The 20,331-nt window shown below is 46.2% G+C and overlaps 1 protein-coding gene across 1 annotated transcript; it reads left to right on the forward strand.

The window, feature by feature from the left end:
- Positions 1-15,242: 15,242 nt before the first annotated feature.
- Positions 15,243-20,115, forward strand: LOC135232856 (tau-tubulin kinase 1-like). The gene is made up of 3 exons (XM_064294550.1): positions 15,243-15,302; positions 17,350-18,908; positions 19,704-20,115. The coding sequence occupies exons 1-3, from the start codon at positions 15,243-15,245 to the stop codon at positions 20,113-20,115; spliced, it is 2,031 nt and encodes a 676-aa protein (XP_064150620.1).
- The last annotated feature ends 216 nt before the right edge of the window (positions 20,116-20,331 follow it).

Here is a 20,331-nt window from a genome sequence, read left to right on the forward strand (position 1 = left end):
TCCTTGGCTTGTTCTGCATATTGCCTGATCTCCTTCCTGATGTCTTGAGGAGTTCTGTATATTAATCTTTTGAATTCTGCATCTGGTAATTCCAGAAAGGCACTTTCATCCAGAAGATCTTTTGATTCTCTGTTTCAAGAGCTTGTTGAAGCGAACATGGTCTGCTTCTTTATATGGTTTGATATTGACTGTTGTCTCCAAGCCATCTATAAGTTATTGTATTAGTTTATTTTATGTTTGCTTACTGTATCATAGTTTCTTGCTTTGTTTTGTTTTGCTATGCCCAAATGGGTTGCTTGAGTGAGCTAGCTTGATTATTTTCACCTTTGGAGCTCTGACACCCTGTCCCCAGATGGCTAGAGCTGTTATCAGGTATATGAGCTTATGCGTCCATTTACTTTTCTGGAGTGGTTTCAGCTCAGGTGTCCAGGTAGCTGGCCATCAAGTGCGTAGTACAGGCTCTGTCCTACAGTCTTAGAGGGGCAGGGGTGATTGGTGTAGGTACCGGTACCTGGTTGCAGCTGGGGGTCACACTCTGAACAAGGCAGGGGGCTGAGAACGATCCCCTGAGTGTCTCTGAGGAAAGCATGTCCCTGTTCCCTAAAGCATACAGGTGGGTGGATTCTGCAGATGGTCCATGGGCACCCAATGCTTTTGGTTATAAGGACTAGTAGGTAGTAGTTATCCTCGGATCCCTGTCACTGGTGGCTGGGAGACCTGAGTGGAGCCACCAGTCCTTTGGCCCCTGATGTGGGTAGGTGAGGACCCTGTTTAGTAAGCAAAGTGGTATCAAATATCAAGCACACACCTCTGCATCACACAGCTTAAAGAGTTGTAGTCTGCCAGCAAGGGCTATTCTCCTGAAATAGGCACACACAGGTCCATGCAGAGGGGAAAGGTATTCAAAGTCCACAGACCATTTATGCCTGCACAGGAGCCACTCTGTCCTAAGCTCCCCAGGTTAGTGGAGCTGGAAAATTATCTTTTCCCCCTGTTGTGAATTTATTCCTTCTCCAAGTCCGGAAGCACGGCTCAGCATGCTCCCATGGGCCTATCTCAGGCCCAGAGAAATCAAGAACCACTGAAGCAGGCTTGGGAGCAGAGGATGTGGTAAAATATATGCAAGTACTTAGCTTTTGCTGAGAGTGCCATTCTTCTCTGGTTCCAGAGGTGTAAGTAGGCTGTGCAGCTGGCTGGTTCTTCCTGAGGAAACTGCAGCCGAATGCTACCACCAGCCCACCGCAGCCACTCCCAGGAATGGTGCCCGAGGGTTCCCAGCAATTCAGGTCCGGCAACTCCTCTCTGCTTCTGAACCATCTCTCTCTCCCCCTGCCACACAGTCCATTTTCTAACATTGCCTTTGCTGTTCAGGGTTCCTAGCTTGTCATAAATATAATCGTTTCACTTGATTTTTCAAGTCTTTTTTGTAAGAGGGATTGCTGGAAGCATCTGGGTATTCTGCCATCTTGGACCCGCCTCCTCCAGTCTCACCTCTTTATACTGTGTTTCTTAATCTGTATTACCCATAACCCTTATGCTTTCTCACTCCATCTTCTGCACATCCCCTCCAGCAAGAAGACTTTACTTTCTGTAGTTTATATTCCTTTTGAAAAATATAATACAAACGGAAATACACAGACCAAAAACAAACAGAGTGAATATGCTTTAGTAAAAACACACTAATCCCCCTACCCATAGAGAATTGCTGCTTAATAACCATACATCATTTATGAGTCTTTCAAGAATCCTTTTTATTTTTTCCCCTTGTTTTCCAGCAGCATTTGCCATTACATGAACCTGTTGAAAACAATCTGAATATAGCTATCTGTAGTGGTTACAGCTACCCAAATGGTTGCTTGGGATTTACTGAATGGGCTGCATTTTGTGACTCAGTGGCCTCACCTGGACTAATTCAGAATCAAGACTGCAGAAAGGACCCCCGACCCTTCACCATGACTGCCTTCAATCTATGCTCATGAAGAAATCAATGACAGTTGATGGATTTGGCTTCTCTAGTATCATTTGGAAATAGTTTTTGCACTGTAAAAAATAATCAGAACAGCGGCGCTTATGAAAATACCTCGTGGGGAAGGGCACAGGTGGCAAAGAAACATAAACGGCATGTATTATTTGCATAAAAATATGGTATATTCTGTCTATAAGAGAATCACTTTAAAGACAGAAATAGGTTCAAAGTGGAAGGATGGATAAAGATATTCCATGCAAACCAAAAGAAAGCTGGGGTGGCTATATTAATATCAGACAAAATAGACTTTAAGCCAAAAATTGTTACAAGAGACAAAGAAGGAGCAATTCATCAAGAAGATGTAACAGTTATAAACACAGACTCACCAAAATATATGAAACATAAAATATGTGAAGCAAACATTGTCAGAACTGAAGGGAGAAATAAACAGTTCTACAACAAGCAACTAGAAAAAGAAAAGGAAATTAAACCCAAAGCTAGTAGAAGAAAGGAAATAAAGATTAGAGTGGAGATAAACAAAATAGAGAATAGAAAAACATTACAGAGAATCAATGAAACCAAAAGTTGGTTCTTTGAAAAAGTCAATGCAATTGAAAAACCTTTAGCTAAGATGACTAAGGAAAAAACAGAGAAGATACAAATAACTAAAGACAGAAATGAAAGCAGGGACATTACTACCAATCATACAGAAATAAAACGGATTATAAGAGAATACTACTAACAACTGTACACCAAAAAAATTAGATAACACAGATGAAATGGAAAAATTCCTAGACACGTACAAATTACCAAAACTGACTCAAGAAGAAACAGAAAATCTGAACAGATCTATAACAAGAAAAGAAACTGAATCAGTAATCCAAAACCTCCCAACGAAGAAACATTTAGGAAGAGGGTTTCACTGGGGCTCGGGTGAAGGAGAATGGGGAATGGGGACTAACTGCTTAATGGGTTTGGTTTTTATTTTGGGGTGATGAAATGTTTTAGAATTAGAACTGGTGGTTGTAAAATATGGTGAATGTACTAAATGACATTGACTTGTTCCATACCTTTAATTTTACATTATTGAACTTTCACCTCAGTAATAAAAAAAGCGCTTGCAACAGAAGAATAATGGCTATATTTTGGGAAAGTAGCAAGTGGAAGAGGGCATGAGAGGAGCTTTAGGGGTGTTGGTCATATTCTCTTTCTTGATTTCGGTGTTAGTTATCCAGGTGTGTTTACTTTCTGAGTATTGTTGAGCTAAACACTTCTGATGTGTGTGCTTTTTTAAAATATGAATATTATACTTTAATATAAAAGTTTATTTAAAAAAAAAGTTAAACAGAGTTACATATGACACAGCAATTTCACTCCTAGGTATATATCGCGAAGAATTAAAACCATATGTCCCGCAAAAACTTGTACATAAATGTTCATAGCATTAGTCATAATAGCCAAAAAGTGGAAATAATCTAAATGCCAAGCAACTGATGACTAGATAAACAAAATGACTAGAAAAACAACAGAATACTATTCAGCCATAATACAGAAGCAAGCACTGCTACAACTGATACATGCATGCTACAACATGGATGAACCTTGGAAACATTATGCTGAGTAAAGAAGCCAGACACAAAAGGCCACATGTTGTAGGACTCCATGCATATGAAATGTCCAGAATAGGCAAATCCATAGAGACAGAAAGTAGATTAGCGGTTGCCAGATGCTGGGGGCAGGAGGGAATTGGGAGAGACTAATATGTACACTGGGTAATACGCACAAGGTTTTCGGGGGAGTGATGGAAACATCCTGGAATTAGATAGTGGTGATGACTGCACAACCTTGTGAATATACCAAAAAATCACCATTTTAAAGTATACTTTAAAATGGTGAATTTTGTCATGTGAAATGTAATGTTATGTGAATTATATGTCAATAAAAAAGGAATAGATCTTAAATATTTCATCACTCTGAATATATACAAATGCTAACATATCAAACAAAAGAAGCCCCAAGAGAGAAATATTATTCTCAAAAATGTTCCCCTTCCCCTGCCCATCCCCCAGATCAGCACACCTCAGTCATGTACTTCACACACCACTGGAAAACGGGGGTTCAAGCAGCAAAACGGGCTGGAGGTAGGAATGGAATTCACAGTTAGGGATGAAAGCTTGTGACCCACACCCTTGACTGTTCCTGAGCAGAGGAATTTGGTGGCTGAAGAGAAACAGATCTTAGGCTGGCGCAGGGAAGGAAAGTGGTGGTGACAATGTGCTGGCAGCCCTGGCACCAGACTGCTTTCCATTGCTTCATCCACAGGGTCACGCCTCAGGAATGAGTAGTCCTTCAACTGATAAAACCTCAGCAGCAAGAGGCCCTGATACACCTCTTATCCCTTTTCTACTGATGGCTTTGTTTGTACATTATGCAGTTCTTTGTATTTATGGCATCGTGAGTACTCCCCAAAATTACCAAAACCACAGATGTATTTGGACAGTAAACTAGACCCCCAGGATCCTAAAAGTGCCTCGATTTACGAATAAGGGACAAAACTACGCTAATGGTCTTCTAGATAAATCTGGAACTGGGATAGCTCAGATTTAAATGAACTTAAGCATTTGAAGAACTTAAAGGTCAGCTAATTTTTTTTTTTGTTGTTGTTCTTGTTCTCAACCCCACTGTATTCTCCCTCCCAGAATCACAAAGTACAAAAGAAGCACCTACTGGCAATTTAGACGGACAAGACTAAGGGGTTTCCTCAGTATTTTGAAAGGATGCTTGCTGCTTCCACGTACCTGACGTTTCAACGTGTGTAGAAGCAGTAAATCTGAATAGGGTGTGTCATGGACTGAATCATGTCCCCCAAAAATGTGTGTTATCAATTTGGCTGGGCCAGGATTCCCCATATTGTGTGATTTTCCTATATGTTGTAAATCCTGCCTCTATGATGTTAATGAGGAACGATGGGCAGCAGTTGTGTTAATGAGGCAGGACTCAGTCTACAACATTGGATTGTGTCTTAAGGGAATCTCTTGAGAGAGAAAAGAGAGAAGCAAGCAGAGAGATGCTGGGGGCGGGAAACCACATACCACCAAGAAAGCAGTGCCAGGAGCAGAGTGAGTCCTTTGGACCTGGGGTCCCTGTGCAGAGAAGCTCCTTGTCCGGGGGAAGATTGATGAGAAGGCCAACAGAGGGAGAAAGCCTTCCCTTGGAGCTGACGCCCTGAATTTGGACTTTTAGCCTACTTTACTGTGAAGAAATAAATTTCTCTTTGTTAAAGCCATCCACCTGTGGTATTTCTGTTATAGCAGCACTAGATAACTAAGACAGGGTGTGATACCCCAGAATTTCTCAGACATCCTTTTTGTGATTATACTTCCTTCCTGGCAACTTCCTTTAACTATTCATATCACACTCCTCTAAGGACATGCCCAATTGTTACCTTGATTTTGGTAAGGGACACTGGAACAGAGATGGAAGATGTTCTACTTGCTAGGGACATTTGGGCACAGGGCCCAGAAGGGATGGACAAACCCAAACTCCACAGCTCTAACACGGTATCGTGGCACAAAATGAGAGATGGAAGTTTAGGTGATAGTTGATTCAATGCTAAATGAGGTGAGGAGGGGCACCTTCTATGCCCATCTTCACCTTGTGCCTCCTCTATTGGTATGAAGATACAAACACATATAGAAATATTTACTCACCCAACTCATCATTTCCTGGAAAGTGAAACTGCAGCGTCTTCTCCACAATCTATCCCTTCCCCAGCAGCTATACCCACCTTCTGGAAGTCAGACCCTTTAGGTAACTGCCTACTGGCCACAAGGGCGCTCATCACTTCTGTGGACTCTGTGGCTTCCATCCAGGCCTCCCTGAGGCAGAGATGTCTGCTGCAGTCCTTCCTTTTGGAAACCTGAATTGCTCCTGAAAAGAAAGACAGGTTGGTGAGTCAATAACAATGTCATCATAATCATCTTATGCAGGTAGGCTATGGAAAGGATGGATGGAACCTTAGTGGGGGGGGCAGAGTATCAGAAAGCCAAGAATGTAAATAATACCTCAATATACTTTTTATCTCCTTGCTATCTTTCTCCACTCTCTCTTTTGTTCTCTCATTATGAAACTCTGCCTTCTATTTTCACCCTGCTCACTCACTTCCTTTAAGCATGCTCATTTCCCTTGTTTTCTACAAAACTCCTTCCTTGCCTGATCCTCTACAAATGGAACAAAAGCCTGTAAAGTTTTTTTTTTTAATTAACTTTTATTGAGCTTCAAGCGAACGTTTACAAATCAAGTCAGACTGTCACATATAAGTTTATACACACCTTACTCCGTACTCCCCTCTAAAAGTTTTAATTTACTACATCTAGATAGTAGTCTTCTGTCCTTTTGTATGCAACAAAGTTTGTGATAGCTTTTGTGGACCTGAATAAAAGTAAGTTTTGTGAAGACAGGTATCTTGATTTATATAATGTCCAAGTGCCTGTACAAATTAAAAAAAAATCCGTTGCCACTGAGCCGATTCCGACTCATAGGGGCCCTATAGGACAGAGTAGAACTGCCCCACAGAGCTTCCAAGGAGCACCTGGTGGATTCAAACTGTCGACACCACCAGGGTTTCAACAAATATGCACGACCAGCTCAACAGAAGTTGGGATAACAAAAGGGGAAGAGGAAGAGAGGGAGAAAAAGGGTAGCAGATTCCTGAAGAAGGTATGTTGCCCAGGTTCAATAGGAGTAGAAGAATTGAGGGAGTCTTGAGGGGAAAAACAGCAGGAACTGGTTGTAATGATGGAAAATAGATGAGAAGATGTACTGAATATGAGACACACACACACACAAAAAAAATCACTAATTTTTTTTAATACAGAAAGGAAAAAAACCTGGCCTGTAATTCTGCAGCACCAGCTAACCCTTACAAACATAGGTAGGTAGGTAGATGGATAGATAGGTAGATAGGCAGATAGATAGACAGGTAGACAGATCGATCGATTGATCGATTGCTAGATCGATAAATAGATACACGAACACACACATGCAATGCATTTTCATGGGCAGAATGTTGAAACAAAACAAGAAAAAAAAATGACATCATCCCTCCTCCCTCTTCCAAAGACAAACTTCTTTGGTTAATGTTTTTGTTTCTTTCCAGAAGTAAAACTGTGACAGCTTGGTTTTGAGAGGTGATAAGAAGCTGTTGGGCTGCAAAAGGTTGAATTATTCCTTTGGGTAAATCAGAGGGATCTGAGGTTTGACTGACTAACTTCGACCTATAAACTCTGACTAGAAAGAGAAAAGACGTGAAAATCATAGCCCCAAAACCTTTTTTTTTTTTTTTAACTTTTATTGAGCTTCAAGTGAACGTTTACAAATCAAGTCAGTCTGTCACATATAAGTTAATATACATCTTACTCCTTACTCTCACTTGCTCTCGCCCTAATGAGTCAGCCCTTCCAGTCTCTCCTTTCGTGAAAACTTTGCCAGCCTCCAACTCTCTCTATCCTCCCATTCCCCCTCCAGACAGGAGATGCCAACACAGTCTGAAGTGTCCACCTGATATAATTAGCTCACTCTTCATCAGCATCTCTCTCCTACCCACTGTCCGGTCCCTTTCATGTCTGATGAATTGTCTTCGGGGATGGTTCCCGTCCTGGGCCAACAGAAGGTTTGGGGACCATGATCGCTGGGATTCCTCTAGTCACAGCCAGACCATTAAGTATGGTCTTTTTATGAGAATTTGGGGTCTGCATCCCACTGATCTCCTGCTCCCTCAGGGGTTCTCTGTTGTGCTCCCTGTGAGGGCAGTGATCGATTGTGGCTGGGCACCAACTAGTTCTTTTGGTCTCAGGATAATGTAGGTCTCTCGTTCATGTGGCCCTTTCTGTCTCTTGGGCTCTTAGTTGCCGTGTGACCTTGGTGTTCTTCATTCTTCTTTGCTCCAGGTGGGTTGAGACGAATTGATGGATCTTAGATGGTCGCTTGTTAGCATTTAAGACCCCAGACACCACATTTCAAAGTGGGATGCAGAATGTTTTCATAATAGAATTATTTTGCCAATTGACTTAGAAGTCCCCTTAAACCATGGTTCCGAAACCCCCACCCTTGCTCCGCTGACCTTTGAAGCATTCATTTTATCCCGGAAACTTCTTTGCTTTTGGTCCAGTCCAGTTGAGCTGACCTTCCATGTATTGAGTGTTGTCCTTCCCTTCACCTATAGCAGTTCTTAGCTACTAATTAATCAGTAAAAAACCCTCTCCCACCCTCCCTCCCTCCCTGCCTCGTAACCACAAAAGTATGTGTTCTTCTCAGTTTATACTTTTTCTCAAGATCTTATAATAGTGGTCTTATACAATATTTGTCCTTTTGCCTCTGACTAATTTCACTCAGCATAATGCCTTCCAGGTTCCTCGATGTTATGAAATGTTTCACAGATTCGTCACTGTTCTTTATCGATGCGTAGTATTCCATTGTGTGAATATACCACAATTTATTTACCCATTCATCCGTTGATGGACACCTTGGTTGCTTCCAGCTTTTTGCTATTGTAAACAGAGCTGCAATAAACATGGGTGTGCATATATCTGTTTGTGTGAAGGCTCTTGTTTCTCTAGGGTATATTCCGAGGAGTGGGATTTCTGGGTTGTATGGTAGTTCTATTTCTAACTGTTTAAGATAACGCCAGATAGATTTCCAAAGTGGTTGTACCATTTTACATTCCCACCAGCAGTGCATAAGAGTTCCAATCTCTCCGTAGCCTCTCCGACATTTATTATTTTGTGTTTTTTGGATTAATGCCAGCCTTGTTGGAGTGAGGTGGCCCAAAACCTTTTTTAAAACATTTTTATTGTGCTTTAAGTGAAAGTTTACAAATCAAGTCAGTCTCTCATACAAAAATTTATATACACCTTGCTATATTTTTTTTTATATACTACTAAATTGCTCTCCCCCTAATGAAACAGCACACTCCTTCCCTCCACTCTCTCTTTTCATGTCCATTCAGCCAGCTTCTCACCTCCTCTGCCCTCTCATCTCCCCTCCAGACAGGAGATGCCAACATAGTCTCAATTGTCTACTTGATTCAAGAAGCTCATTCTTCACCAGTATCATATTTTATCCCATTGTCCAGTCCAATCCCTGTCTGAAGAGTTGGCTTTGGGAATGGTTCCTGTCTTGGGCTAACGGAAGGTCTGGGGACCACAACCTCTGGGGTCCTTCTAGTATCAGTCAGACCATTAAGTCTGGTCTTTTTACAGGAATTTGAGATCTTCATCCCACCGCTCTCCTGCTCCGTCAGGTGTACTCTGTTGTGTTCCCTGTCAGGGCAGTCATCGGTTGTAGCGGGACACCATCTAGTTCTTCTACTCTCAGGCTGGTGCAGTCTCTGGTTTATGTGACCCTTTGTGTCTCTTGGGCTCATAATTACCCTGTGTCTTTGATGTTCTTCATTCTCCTTTGCTCCAGTTGGGTTGAGACCAACTGATGCATCTTAGATGGCCGCTTGCTGGCATTTAAGACCCCAGACGCCACTGTCCAAAGTGGAATGCAGAATGTTTTCTTAATAGATCCCCAAAAGCCTTTTACCGCTAACTCTAAGGTTACTCTACCCTCCTCACCATCCTCAGTTTCTCTTCTAGAGCTGTGGGGGTAGTGTGTCCCCCACCTGGCCTGACACCACTACTGCAGAATGCTGTTGAAGTGAAGGGATCACAAGCAGCCTTGATATGCACTCATGGCTGTAGACAGTGCTTTGTATACAATGACCCAGGACAGAGCAACAGGACAGTCAGCCTATAGAGTTCTAAGCACCCAGTGTTATGGATTGAACTGTGTCCCCCAAAACTGTGTATTGTAAATCCTAACCTCTGTGCCTGTGGTTATAATCCCATTTGGGAATGGGTTACCTTTGTTATGCTAATGAGACGGGATTAGTGTAGGGTGTGTCTTAAATCAACCTCTTTTGAGATATAAAAGACATTAAACAAGCAAGCTAGGAAGCAGGGATAGGGGAAGAGAGATGCCAAGCACATGAAGATTGTCCAGGAGCAGAAGTTCAAACAGACAAGGATTTTCCTTCAGAGCCAACGGAGAGCAAGAGCCACCACCCTGAATTCAGACTTCTAGCTTCCTGAACTGTGAGAAAACGAATTTGTTTGTTAAAGCCATTTACTTGTGGTATTTCTGTTACAGCAGCACTAGGTAACTAAGACAGAATTTGGTACTGAGGGAGCAGAGCTGCCATCCCCGTGCGCCTGGAAGGCAGAGCTGAAACCCAGGATTGAGGAGCCGCCACCCAGAATCCAGAGGTGGTGGCCAACACTCAGAGTCTGGCCGGCAGGGCCATTGCCTAGGTGGTCCCAAAGAGTGAAGGATTAGTTTCAAGCTTTGAAAGCTAATGTAACTGTTCTGCTGGGTTTTGGACTTGCTTGGTGCCCATTATCCTTTTTTTTTTTTGTCCAACTTCTATTTGGAATGGAAATGTCTACCTTGTGCCTTTTCCACCATTGTACTTCTAAAACAGATAACCTGTTGCGTAGATTTCACAGGTTCACAGATGAACAGGTTATTCTGCCCCAGGATGGAATACGCCTGAAGTCTTACCCGTAATTTGATTTAGATGATTCCGAAGACGAGATTTTAGGCTTGCAGTTGATTTTAAGACTTTTGGGATGATGTGATGGAGTAAATGTGTTTTGCATGTGGCAGGGGTATGAATTTTGGGAGCCAAAGGGTTGAATGTTATAGATTGAATTGTGTCCCCCCAAAATTATGTATTATAAATCCTAACCTCTATGCATGGGGTTATAATCCCATTTGTGAATGGGCTATCTTTGTTTTGCTAATTGAGACAGGATTAGTGTAGGGGGTAGATTTTTGAGTCAATCTCTTTTGAAATATAAAAGACATTAAACAAGTAAGCTAGGAAGCAGAGGTGGGGGAATAGAGATGCCAAGCACATGAAGGCTGCCCAGGAACAGAAGGTCAGAAGAGACAAGAACGTTCGTCCAGAGCCGACAGACAGAGCAAGTCTTCCCCTAGAGCCAGCGTCCTGAATTGGGACTTCTAGCTTCCTGAACTGTGAGAGAATAAATTACTGTTTGTTAAAGCCATCAACTTTGTGACATTTCTGTTACAGCAGCACTAAATAACTAAGACATCCAGCAAATAACAATCATTAGATTACGGTTTTTACCCACTTGCTAATTGTTAAGTATTAACGATCACTTAATTTAAAAAACAACTACTATTACCACATTGATTCTTTCATCCAATTTTTATTGCATGTCCTCTGAAGGGTCAGGCAACTGTGCACTATAAATACAATGATGGAAAAAAAAAGTAACATTGAAAGCAAAGACAGACTTCTGTTTTGGAGAGTTTATAATCCAGTTGGGATGGGGTGAGGGAGAAAGACATATATTAATCAAAGAAACATAAATGTAAAATTGCAACCACGTTCAGTGCTACAACATAAAAGTACATGGTGCGCTGAAAGTGTTTATGGGTTTAGGGCAAATCAGGATTTTTTTTTTTTAACGTTCAAAAGTATTTTTTTTTATTGTACTTTAGATGAAGGTTTACAGAACTAGCTTCTCATTAAAGAGTACATACATTGTTTTATGACACAGATTAACAACCCCGCAACATGTCAGTACTCCCCCTTTTCCACCTTGGGTTCCCTATTACCAGCTCTTCTGTCCCCTCCTACATTCTAATCCTTGCCCCTGGGCTAGTGTGCCCCTTTAGTCTTGTTTTGTCCTATGGGTCCATCTAATCTTTGCCTGAAAGGTGAACCTCCTGAGTGACTTCATTAATGAGCTGAAACGGTGTTCAGGAGCCATACTCTCGGGGTTTCTCCAGTCTCTGTCAGGCCAGTAAGTCTGATCTTTTTTTTCAGTTAGAATTTTGTTCTACATTTTTTTCCAGCTCTGTCTGGGACTCTTTGTTGTGATCCATGTCAGAGCGGTCCGTGGTGGTAGCCAGGCACCATCTAGTTGTACTGATGGAGGCCACGGTAGTTGTGGTCCATTAGTCCTTTGGACTAATCTCTCCCTTGTGTCTTTAGTTTTCTTCATTTTTCCTTGCTCGTGAAGGGGTGAGACCAGTGGAATATCTTAGATGGCTGCTCACAGGCTTTTAAAACCCCAGACGTTACTCACCAAAGTAGAATGTAGAACATTTTCTTTATAAACTCTGTTATGCCAATTGAGCTAGATATTCCCTGAGACCATGGTCCCCACAGCCTTCAGCTCAGTAATTTGGCCCCTAAGGGAGTTTGTATTTGTCCATGGAGTTTCAAAAATACATATTTTTTAATTTTTATTGTGCTTTAAGTGAAAGTTTACAAATCAAGTCGGACTCTCACACAAACATTTATAAACACCTTGCAATATACTCCTAATTGCTCTCTCCCAATGAGACAGCACAATCCTTCCCTCCACTCTCTCTTTTCATGTCCATTCAGCCAGCTTCTGACCCTCTCTACCCTCTCATCTCTCCTTCAGACAGGAGATGCCAACATAGTGTCATGTGTCTACTTGATCCAAGAAGCTCATCCTTTACTGGTATCATTGTCTATCCTATAGTCCAGTCCAATCCCTGTCTGAAGAGTTAGCTTCAGGAATGGTTCCTATCCTGGGCTAACAGAAGGTCTGGGGCCCATGACCTCCAGAATCCTTCTAGTCTCAGTCAGACCATTAAGTCTGGTCTTTTTACGAGAATTTGGGGTCTGCATCCCACTGTTCTCCTGCTCCCTCAGGGGTTCCCTGTTGTGTTCCCTGTCAGGGCAGTGATTGGTTGTGGCTGGCCGCCAACTAGTTCTTTTGGTCTGAGGGTGATGTAGTCTTTGGTTTATGTGGCCCTTTCTGTCTCTTGGGCTCTTAATTACCCTGTGTCTTTGGTATTCTTCATTATCCTTTGCTCCAGGTGAGTTGAGACCAACTGATGCATCTTAGATGGCCACTTGCTAGCGTTTAAGACCCCAGATGCCACTCTTCAAAGTGGGATGCAGAATGTTTTCTTAATAGATTTTATTATGCCAATTGACTTAGATGTCCCCTGAACCATGGTCCGCAAACCCCCACCCCTGCTATGCTGGCCTTCGAAGCATTCAATTTATTCAGGAAACTTCTTTGCTTTTGGTTTAGTCCAGTTGTGCTGGCCTCTCCTGTATTGTGTTGTCTTTCCCTGCAGTGAAAATAGTTCTTATCTACTATTTAATAAGTGAAAACCCCTCTCCTGCCCTCCCTGCCCCCTCTTGTAACCAATGGTGATTTTTTTTTTAAGGGTAGATTTTCATTATAATGCAATTGCTTGACTTATCAATGAATACTGCTATTATATACATAATTTTTAATTAAAAAATGCATAAACACAATCACAAAATTAAACTCTAAATAAAGAAATGTGCCCACAATTCCAGATTGTTTTCATTTCTCTCTATTCTCACATAAATCGTTAATGAAGGCTCTGTTTAGCTCCTCATCCTAGTAGCTTGGTAGGTAAGCTTTATTAAGGTGGAGGACCATGGTTCAGGAACATATTAAAAATAAACAAAAGCCAAATACAGTCTTTTTAACAAATGGTGCTGGCATAACTGGATATCCATCTGCAAAAAAATGAAACAAGACCCATACCTCACTCCATGCACAAAAACGAGCTCAAAATGGATCAAAGCCCTAAATATAAAATCTAAAACGATAAAGATCATGGAAGAAAAAACAGGGACGACGCTAGGAGCCCTAATGCATGGCATAAACAGTATTAAAAACATTACTAACTACGTACAAGAAAACCTAGACAACTGGGAGCTCCTAAAAATCAAACACCTATGCTCAACCAAAGACTTTATCAAAAGAGTAAAAAAATTACCTACAGATTGGGAAAAAGTGTTTAGCTATGACATTTCGGATCAGCGCCTGATCTCTAAAAATAAACAAAACCCCTCCTCGCTAGCTTCTGTTCAAGGCTATATCCTCTCTGAACCTCCCCAACTTCTTCAGTAATATACATAATGTCCCTTTTGGGATCCCTGTGTCCTTTCTCAAACCCCCAATTCTTCCTTAGTCCCTGAATCTGGCAATCTAATAAATTAATGCAGGCTTTGCTACCAAAAACTCAGCTAACTTCTTGATTTTCTAGAGATGGAGCGGCATGGGGTGAAGTGGGAATACTCTGCTACATTACTCAGCAGTATTAGCAGAAAGGTTATTGAGTATTATGTGTCCTGAAGCTAGCTGTGAATATGAGGAAGATGGCTTGTAAAACAGGGAGGTATCCATTCACAAAGCCAAGGGGAATGAATATTAAGGGGTTATTTACACAACCTAGGTAAAATTAGGTGTTTGTCTCAATTTAAACATAACTGATTTATTCTCACTAGTCAATAATACTTGCTTCGGATGTTTCCAGAAATTTGAACCATAGTTATATGACACCACAAGCCACACGTAAAGATCAGGCCCACTCCTGGCATGTGCCTTCGCCTCTTAATGTGAAAATTTATTCAGTGCTGTGAAAGTGTGAATAAAAAGACACAGGCTCTACCTCTAGGCACTAGCTCCTAAGTTAGAGTTCTGCCCTTTCTTTCCAATGACTTCTCTGAATGAGCGCCAAAGGTAGATTGCACTGAGCTAAGACGATGCAGCAGCCAACACTTGCTTCCCAGACTACAGAATCCTGAGCATCCTCCTGCATAAGGCAGATATGAAGAATGCCGTTTCTTCAACTCTAGAACCCGTTGCCATCGAGTCAGTTCTGACTCATAGCAACCCAACAGGACAGAGTAGAACTGCCCCCATAGGGTTTCCAAGGCTGCAGTCTTTAAATAAGCAGACTGCCACATCTTTCTCCCATGGAGTGGCTAGTGGGTTCAGGCCACCAACCTTCCAGATAGCAGCCAAACACTTAACCACTGTGCCACCAGGGCTCCTTCCATTGCTTATACTACCTCATTTATGCTCACAACCTTTGTGGAGTGTGCATTATCCCCATTTCATTTGCCTGATATAGAGAATGCACACTCCATGAACACAAGGATCATGTCTGCCTTAATCTGAAATCTGATCCATCTGGTGGTTGGGACAAGAGACATACAAGGAATGAATGAATGAAAAAATGAACTTGGTCTCCACCTTCAAGAAGCTCCGCGTTTAGTAGAAGAGAGAACCATGTAAGCACACACAGATAGAAGGTGGCAGGCTCTCTGATGGAGGATGTGGGAAACAAGTAGAAAGGGAAGAGTAACAAAGCCTGCTTGGCAGTGGGCGGGAAGATGGACAGTACACCAGGCTTTGCTGGAGAAGAGCTGTTGGAGCTGGGTCTTGGAGGAAAAGTACGGGGTTATCCTGTGAACAGAGGAGAAAGGAGGGACCCCAGGCAGAGGAAATTGCCTGGGCAAAGGCCAGAAGTGTGCAATGGCATGATGGGTCCAGGGAAGTGCTGGTGGTATCAGAGCATCTGCTGGAGCATAGGCTGGGGGACCATGGCATGCTACAAGAAGTGAGGCTGAAGCAGACGGAAGGGGCCAGATCATGAGGTGGCTGTGTATGGGAGGGTGCTCTTGTGCCAAGCCAAGGACTTGAAACTGTTTCTGAGGACTGTGGGGGCCAGTGCAGGTGTGAAACAGAGAGATGGGACCAGATTTAAGTTTCAGGAAGACCACTGAGCAGCTATAGGAAGCATGGATTGGCAGTGCAGAACTGGAGAGAACCAGCTGCTGAAAACCACCGCTAACCACCAGGTAGGACAAGGCTATGCCCATGGGGCTGGTAGTTAGCAGACACAGATGTTTAAGGGGATACTTGAGAAGACTCTCTGAGAGCCTGGATGGACATGAAGGTGGAGGAGATGACACGATGAATCTGGGGCTCCTGGTCTGGGTGGGCTATGCTCTGCTAGTTCGGGAAGACAAAGGCCTAGTGTGTTGCAAAAGGCTAACAAAGTGCTGGACACTGTCAGATAGAAACTACCAACCTAGCCAGCAGCAAAACCGTGTCAGCCCTGATGGTGCCCAGTGCATTGTGGTGTCTGGGGCTGTTTGTGGATTGAAGAGGGTGGAGCAGAGGATGGATCAGGAAGGTAAAGAAGACACAGCAGCTGAGGTCGTGATAAAGTGGGCAGGCCCTTCTAGTCTAGACAGAAGGAGGCTAAGGGATGTGGCTGAAGTCTAGAAAACCAAGAACAGGTCTGGCCATCACACTGCACTGGGCTCTGCTTGAAAGAGGAAATTTACTCCAGGTGGGGACTCAAAATATACCTGTACAGGGCGGGACAAATTCCTGTCAGCAAGGCCAAGAGGGGGCACAAGGTCCGGAGCTCCAGGGGGCCCAGCCTGCACCTTCGGGGGATGGAAGATGGCCCTGACTTTGCCCTTATCAGACACAGGTTCTGGAGGGCTTGTGAGGAGGTAGTGAGGGGCTGGCCAGCTGTGGGCCAGTCCAAGCCCAGGCATCTCAGGAAGTGACCCAGACATTCTGCTGCCTCTCTCTGGGCTCCATTTCCACATCTGCAAAATGGGAGGGTTGAGCTAAATGGCATCAGTGGTGCCTTCTGGTTCTCACTTTCTGCTGTTGACTTTAGGGGTCTGCTGTTTTCTCTGGGGTTGACTCTAGGGTTGGGGGCACACACAGTGAGGAATGGGAAAATGGAGAGGGCAGAGAGACAGAACAGCCACCAGGATCAGGGCCTGGCACCTCAGGGGACCTGGAGCATGGCCATAGTCATTCGTCAGAGATGTATTGAGCACTTGCTAGGTGTTGAGTTCCTGGGTGGTGCAAATGGTTACTGCGCTTGGCTGCTCACCTCCAAAGGGTTGGAGCTTTGGACCTACCCAGCAGTGCCATAGAAGAAAGGCCTGGAGATCTACTTCCAAAAAGTCAGTCACTGAAAACTATCATGGAGCACAGTTCTACTCTGACATACATGGGGTCGCCATGAGTTATGTCAACTCCACGGCAATGAGTTTGGAGGTCCTTAAGGAGCCCCTGGGTGGTACAATTAACACACTCAGCTGCTAACTGAGAGGTTAGGCGCTCGAGTCCACCCAGAGGTGTCACGGAAAAAAACCCTGCTGATCTACTTCTGAAAAATCAGCCACTGAAAACCCTATGAAGTGCAGGTCTACTCTGAACACATGGGTTTACCGTCAGTCAGAGATGACGTGACAGCAACTGGTGTTCCTGGTACTAGGTGTCAGGGACCATTCGAGGCTCTGGGGATACAGCAGTGAAGAAAGCAGGCCCTATCCCTACCCTCCTGAAGCTTAGAGACTAGTAGGCACCCCGGGGCATGTGGGTCTCCTGCTTGGGGGAGCAGTCGAGGCCCTCTTAGGCCCAGGAGGGTGGAAGACCTCAGCGGGCCCCTGTGTGTGCTCCTTGCAGGTATTCTCCGTGGCGCCCCCGTTTGAGGTGAACGGTCTCCCACGAGCTGTGCCTCTGAACCTGCCCTACCAGGACTTCAAGAGAGATCTCTCTGATTACTGTGAGCGGGCACGGCTGCTCAACAGGGTCCGGAGGGTGGGCTTCTCGCACACATTGCTCACTACCCCCCAGGTCCCTCTGGCTCCCTTTCAGCCTCAGGCCAATGGGAAGGAGGAAGAGGAAGAGGAGGAGGAAGAGGAAGAAGAAGAGGAGGAAGAGGAGGAGGAAGAGGAGGAAGAAGAGGAGGAAGAGGAAGAGGAGGAAGAGGAGGAGGAGGCAGTGGCTCTGGAGGAGGTGCTGGGGCCTCGCAGTAGCTCTAGCAGTGAGGGGACCGAAAGAAGCACTGACCGGAGCCAGGAGGGTGCCCCATCCACACTGCTGGCCGATGATCAGAAGGAGTCCAGGGGCCGGGCCTCCGTGGCCGACGGGGACCTAGAGCCTGAGGAGGGCTCCAAAACGCTGGTGCTTGTCTCCCCTGGTGACATGAAGAAGTCACCTGTCACTGCCGACCTGGCCCCTGAGCCCGATCTGGGCACTCTGGCTGCCCTCACTCCTCAGCACGAACGGCCCCAGCCCACTGGCAGCCAGCTGGATGTGTCTGAGCCAGGCACCCTGTCCTCTGTCCTCAAGTCTGAGCCCAAGCCCCCTGGGCCCGGTATAGGGCCAGGGGTTGGGACGGTGACCACAGGGGCAGTGGGAGTGGCCGTCACCTCCTCACCCTTCACCAAAGTTGAGAGGACCTTTGTACACATTGCAGAGAAAACCCACCTTAACGTTATGTCTTCCGGTGGGCAGGCCTTACCACCTGAGGAGCTCGGCACTCGGGTTGAGCTGGGCCTGGGGGTGCCCTCTGATGGGGATGCTGCACAGGAGGGGGCCCCGGTGCCCCTGGAGAATGGCATCACCCTGTCAGGACTGGATGGGGCCGAGACAGAGAGCTGTGCCCTGTACGGCCCTCCCAGGGACAGTCCCTCAGAGGTGGCTGTGGACTCACTGCCCAATGGCCCAGCCCTGGCTGATAGGGCAGTCCCAGTATCCCCGCTGGAGGCAGGCCCTGAGAAACTGGCCACGATCTCTCCCAGCCGCCAGGCCCGGCCAGGCCCACGTCTGAGGAGCCGTATCCCTGTCCTGCTGTCTGAGGAGGACACAGGCTCAGAGCCCTCGGGCTCACTGTCGGCCAAAGAGCGGTGGAGCAAGAGGGCACGGCCACAGCAGGACCTGGCCCGGCTAGTGATGGAGAAGAGGCAAGGCCGGCTGCTGCTGCGCCTGGCATCAGGGGCTTCGTCCTCCTCCAGTGAGGAGCAACGTCGTGCTTCTGAGACACTTTCCGGCACGGGCTCCGAGGAGGACACCCCTGCCTCTGAGCCTACAGTGCCCAGGAAGGCTGGTAGGGCGGCAGCCACCCGGAGCCGGATTCCCCGTCCCATCAGCATTCGAATGTCCACACCTGCCGCAGCCCAGCAGCCCCCCAGTAGACTCCAAGGCGCGTCCCCAGCATCTGACACAGCCATCACCAGCAGGTGAGAAACCATTGCCCATCCTAGGGTGGACTGGGGGTGACCATAGAAGGCGCCCACCAGTAGGGGCTTTCCCAGACCCAAGGTCAGGGGCTGTTGAAGATTGGGAGGGACCCTCAGCTACACCCCCTGTCCACCACCTCCCCAACTGGGCTCAGTTTTTCATCTGACTCAGGGAGTGGGTAGAGTAAAAATGTCTGGAAGGGGCGCCAGGGAGGCCAGGCATGGGAAAGGGTAATGGGGGATAGTGGCGTTCACACACAGCTTCCAGTGTGCCATGGGCATGTGAAGCTAAAAGATAAACCCAGAGCACTTAACTGATGGGAGACAACATCAGAACATTTCATATTAATGCAAACATGGGTATATTATAGAGAAATTTGCAAAATCCTGATGGCCTGGTGCTTAAGTGCTGCGGCTACTAACCAAAGGGTCGGCAGTTTGAATCTGCCAGGCGCTTCTTGGAAACTCTACCGGGCAGTTCTACTCTGTCCTCTAGGGTCCCTGAGTCGGAATCGACTCAACGGCACTGGGTTTTGGTATGAGAATATTAAAAATGAAACAGATACCAAAGAAAGCCGCAGCAGGCCTTGGGAGAGTGTGGCCCCTACAGGTAGTGCTCTGGAGGAGGGAGCACCAGGCCTCAGTTTACCCATCTGTGCCATGGTCTCAATCTCATCCAGCTCAGGATATAGGGCTCTAGGGCAGACTTCACACCCAGGAGGATTCTGAAAATGTCTCCTTTTTTGTTTCTTTTTCCCCTTTCCACTTGCCTTCTGTTCTCTGCTCCTCACGCAGGCTCCAGCTGCAGAAGCCCCCGGGGTCGGCCATTGCTGCTGACCTCCGACCCAAACAGCCCTCCGGCGGCGGCCCGCGTCCAGGCAGAGCACGAGTGGGAGCCAGGCCCCACGGCCCCGCCCCCGGCCCCGCCCCCGCGCCGCGCAGTCCTGGGCTCCCCGCAGCCCCGCGCAACCCCAGCGCTTCCCCACGGAGCCACTCCCTGACCCGCAAAGAGAGCCCCACCCCCTCGCACCAGGTCCGGCCCGCGGGCCCTCCACCCCGCGGAGCCCCACAGGCCCGGGCCCAGCCTGATGGCACCCGCTCCCCGGGGGGCCCCAAGAAAGGACCCAGAGGGAAACTCCAGACTCAGAGTGCAGTAACCAAAGGCCGGGCGGGGGTCACGGAAGGCCGGGCCGGAGCCAGATCATGACGCCGCGGCCCTCCGCGGCCGGACTGGCCCTCCCCCGTCCCCCACCCTCGCCCCGAAGCCCGCCTGCCGGCCACACTGGAACGGCTCCCAGCACAGCCTTACGCGCCCGACGCGCCACCCGCGGCCCCAGCTTCCCGCCTGCACACGAGAGAACGTGCGGGGACACGCGGTGCCCCGCCCACTGGCCCAGCTGGTGGCGGGCACGGTGCCTCCTGT

The sequence above is a fragment of the Loxodonta africana genome, chromosome 1, assembly GCF_030014295.1.
Source record: "Loxodonta africana isolate mLoxAfr1 chromosome 1, mLoxAfr1.hap2, whole genome shotgun sequence".
Taxonomy (NCBI): Eukaryota; Metazoa; Chordata; class Mammalia; order Proboscidea; family Elephantidae; genus Loxodonta; species Loxodonta africana.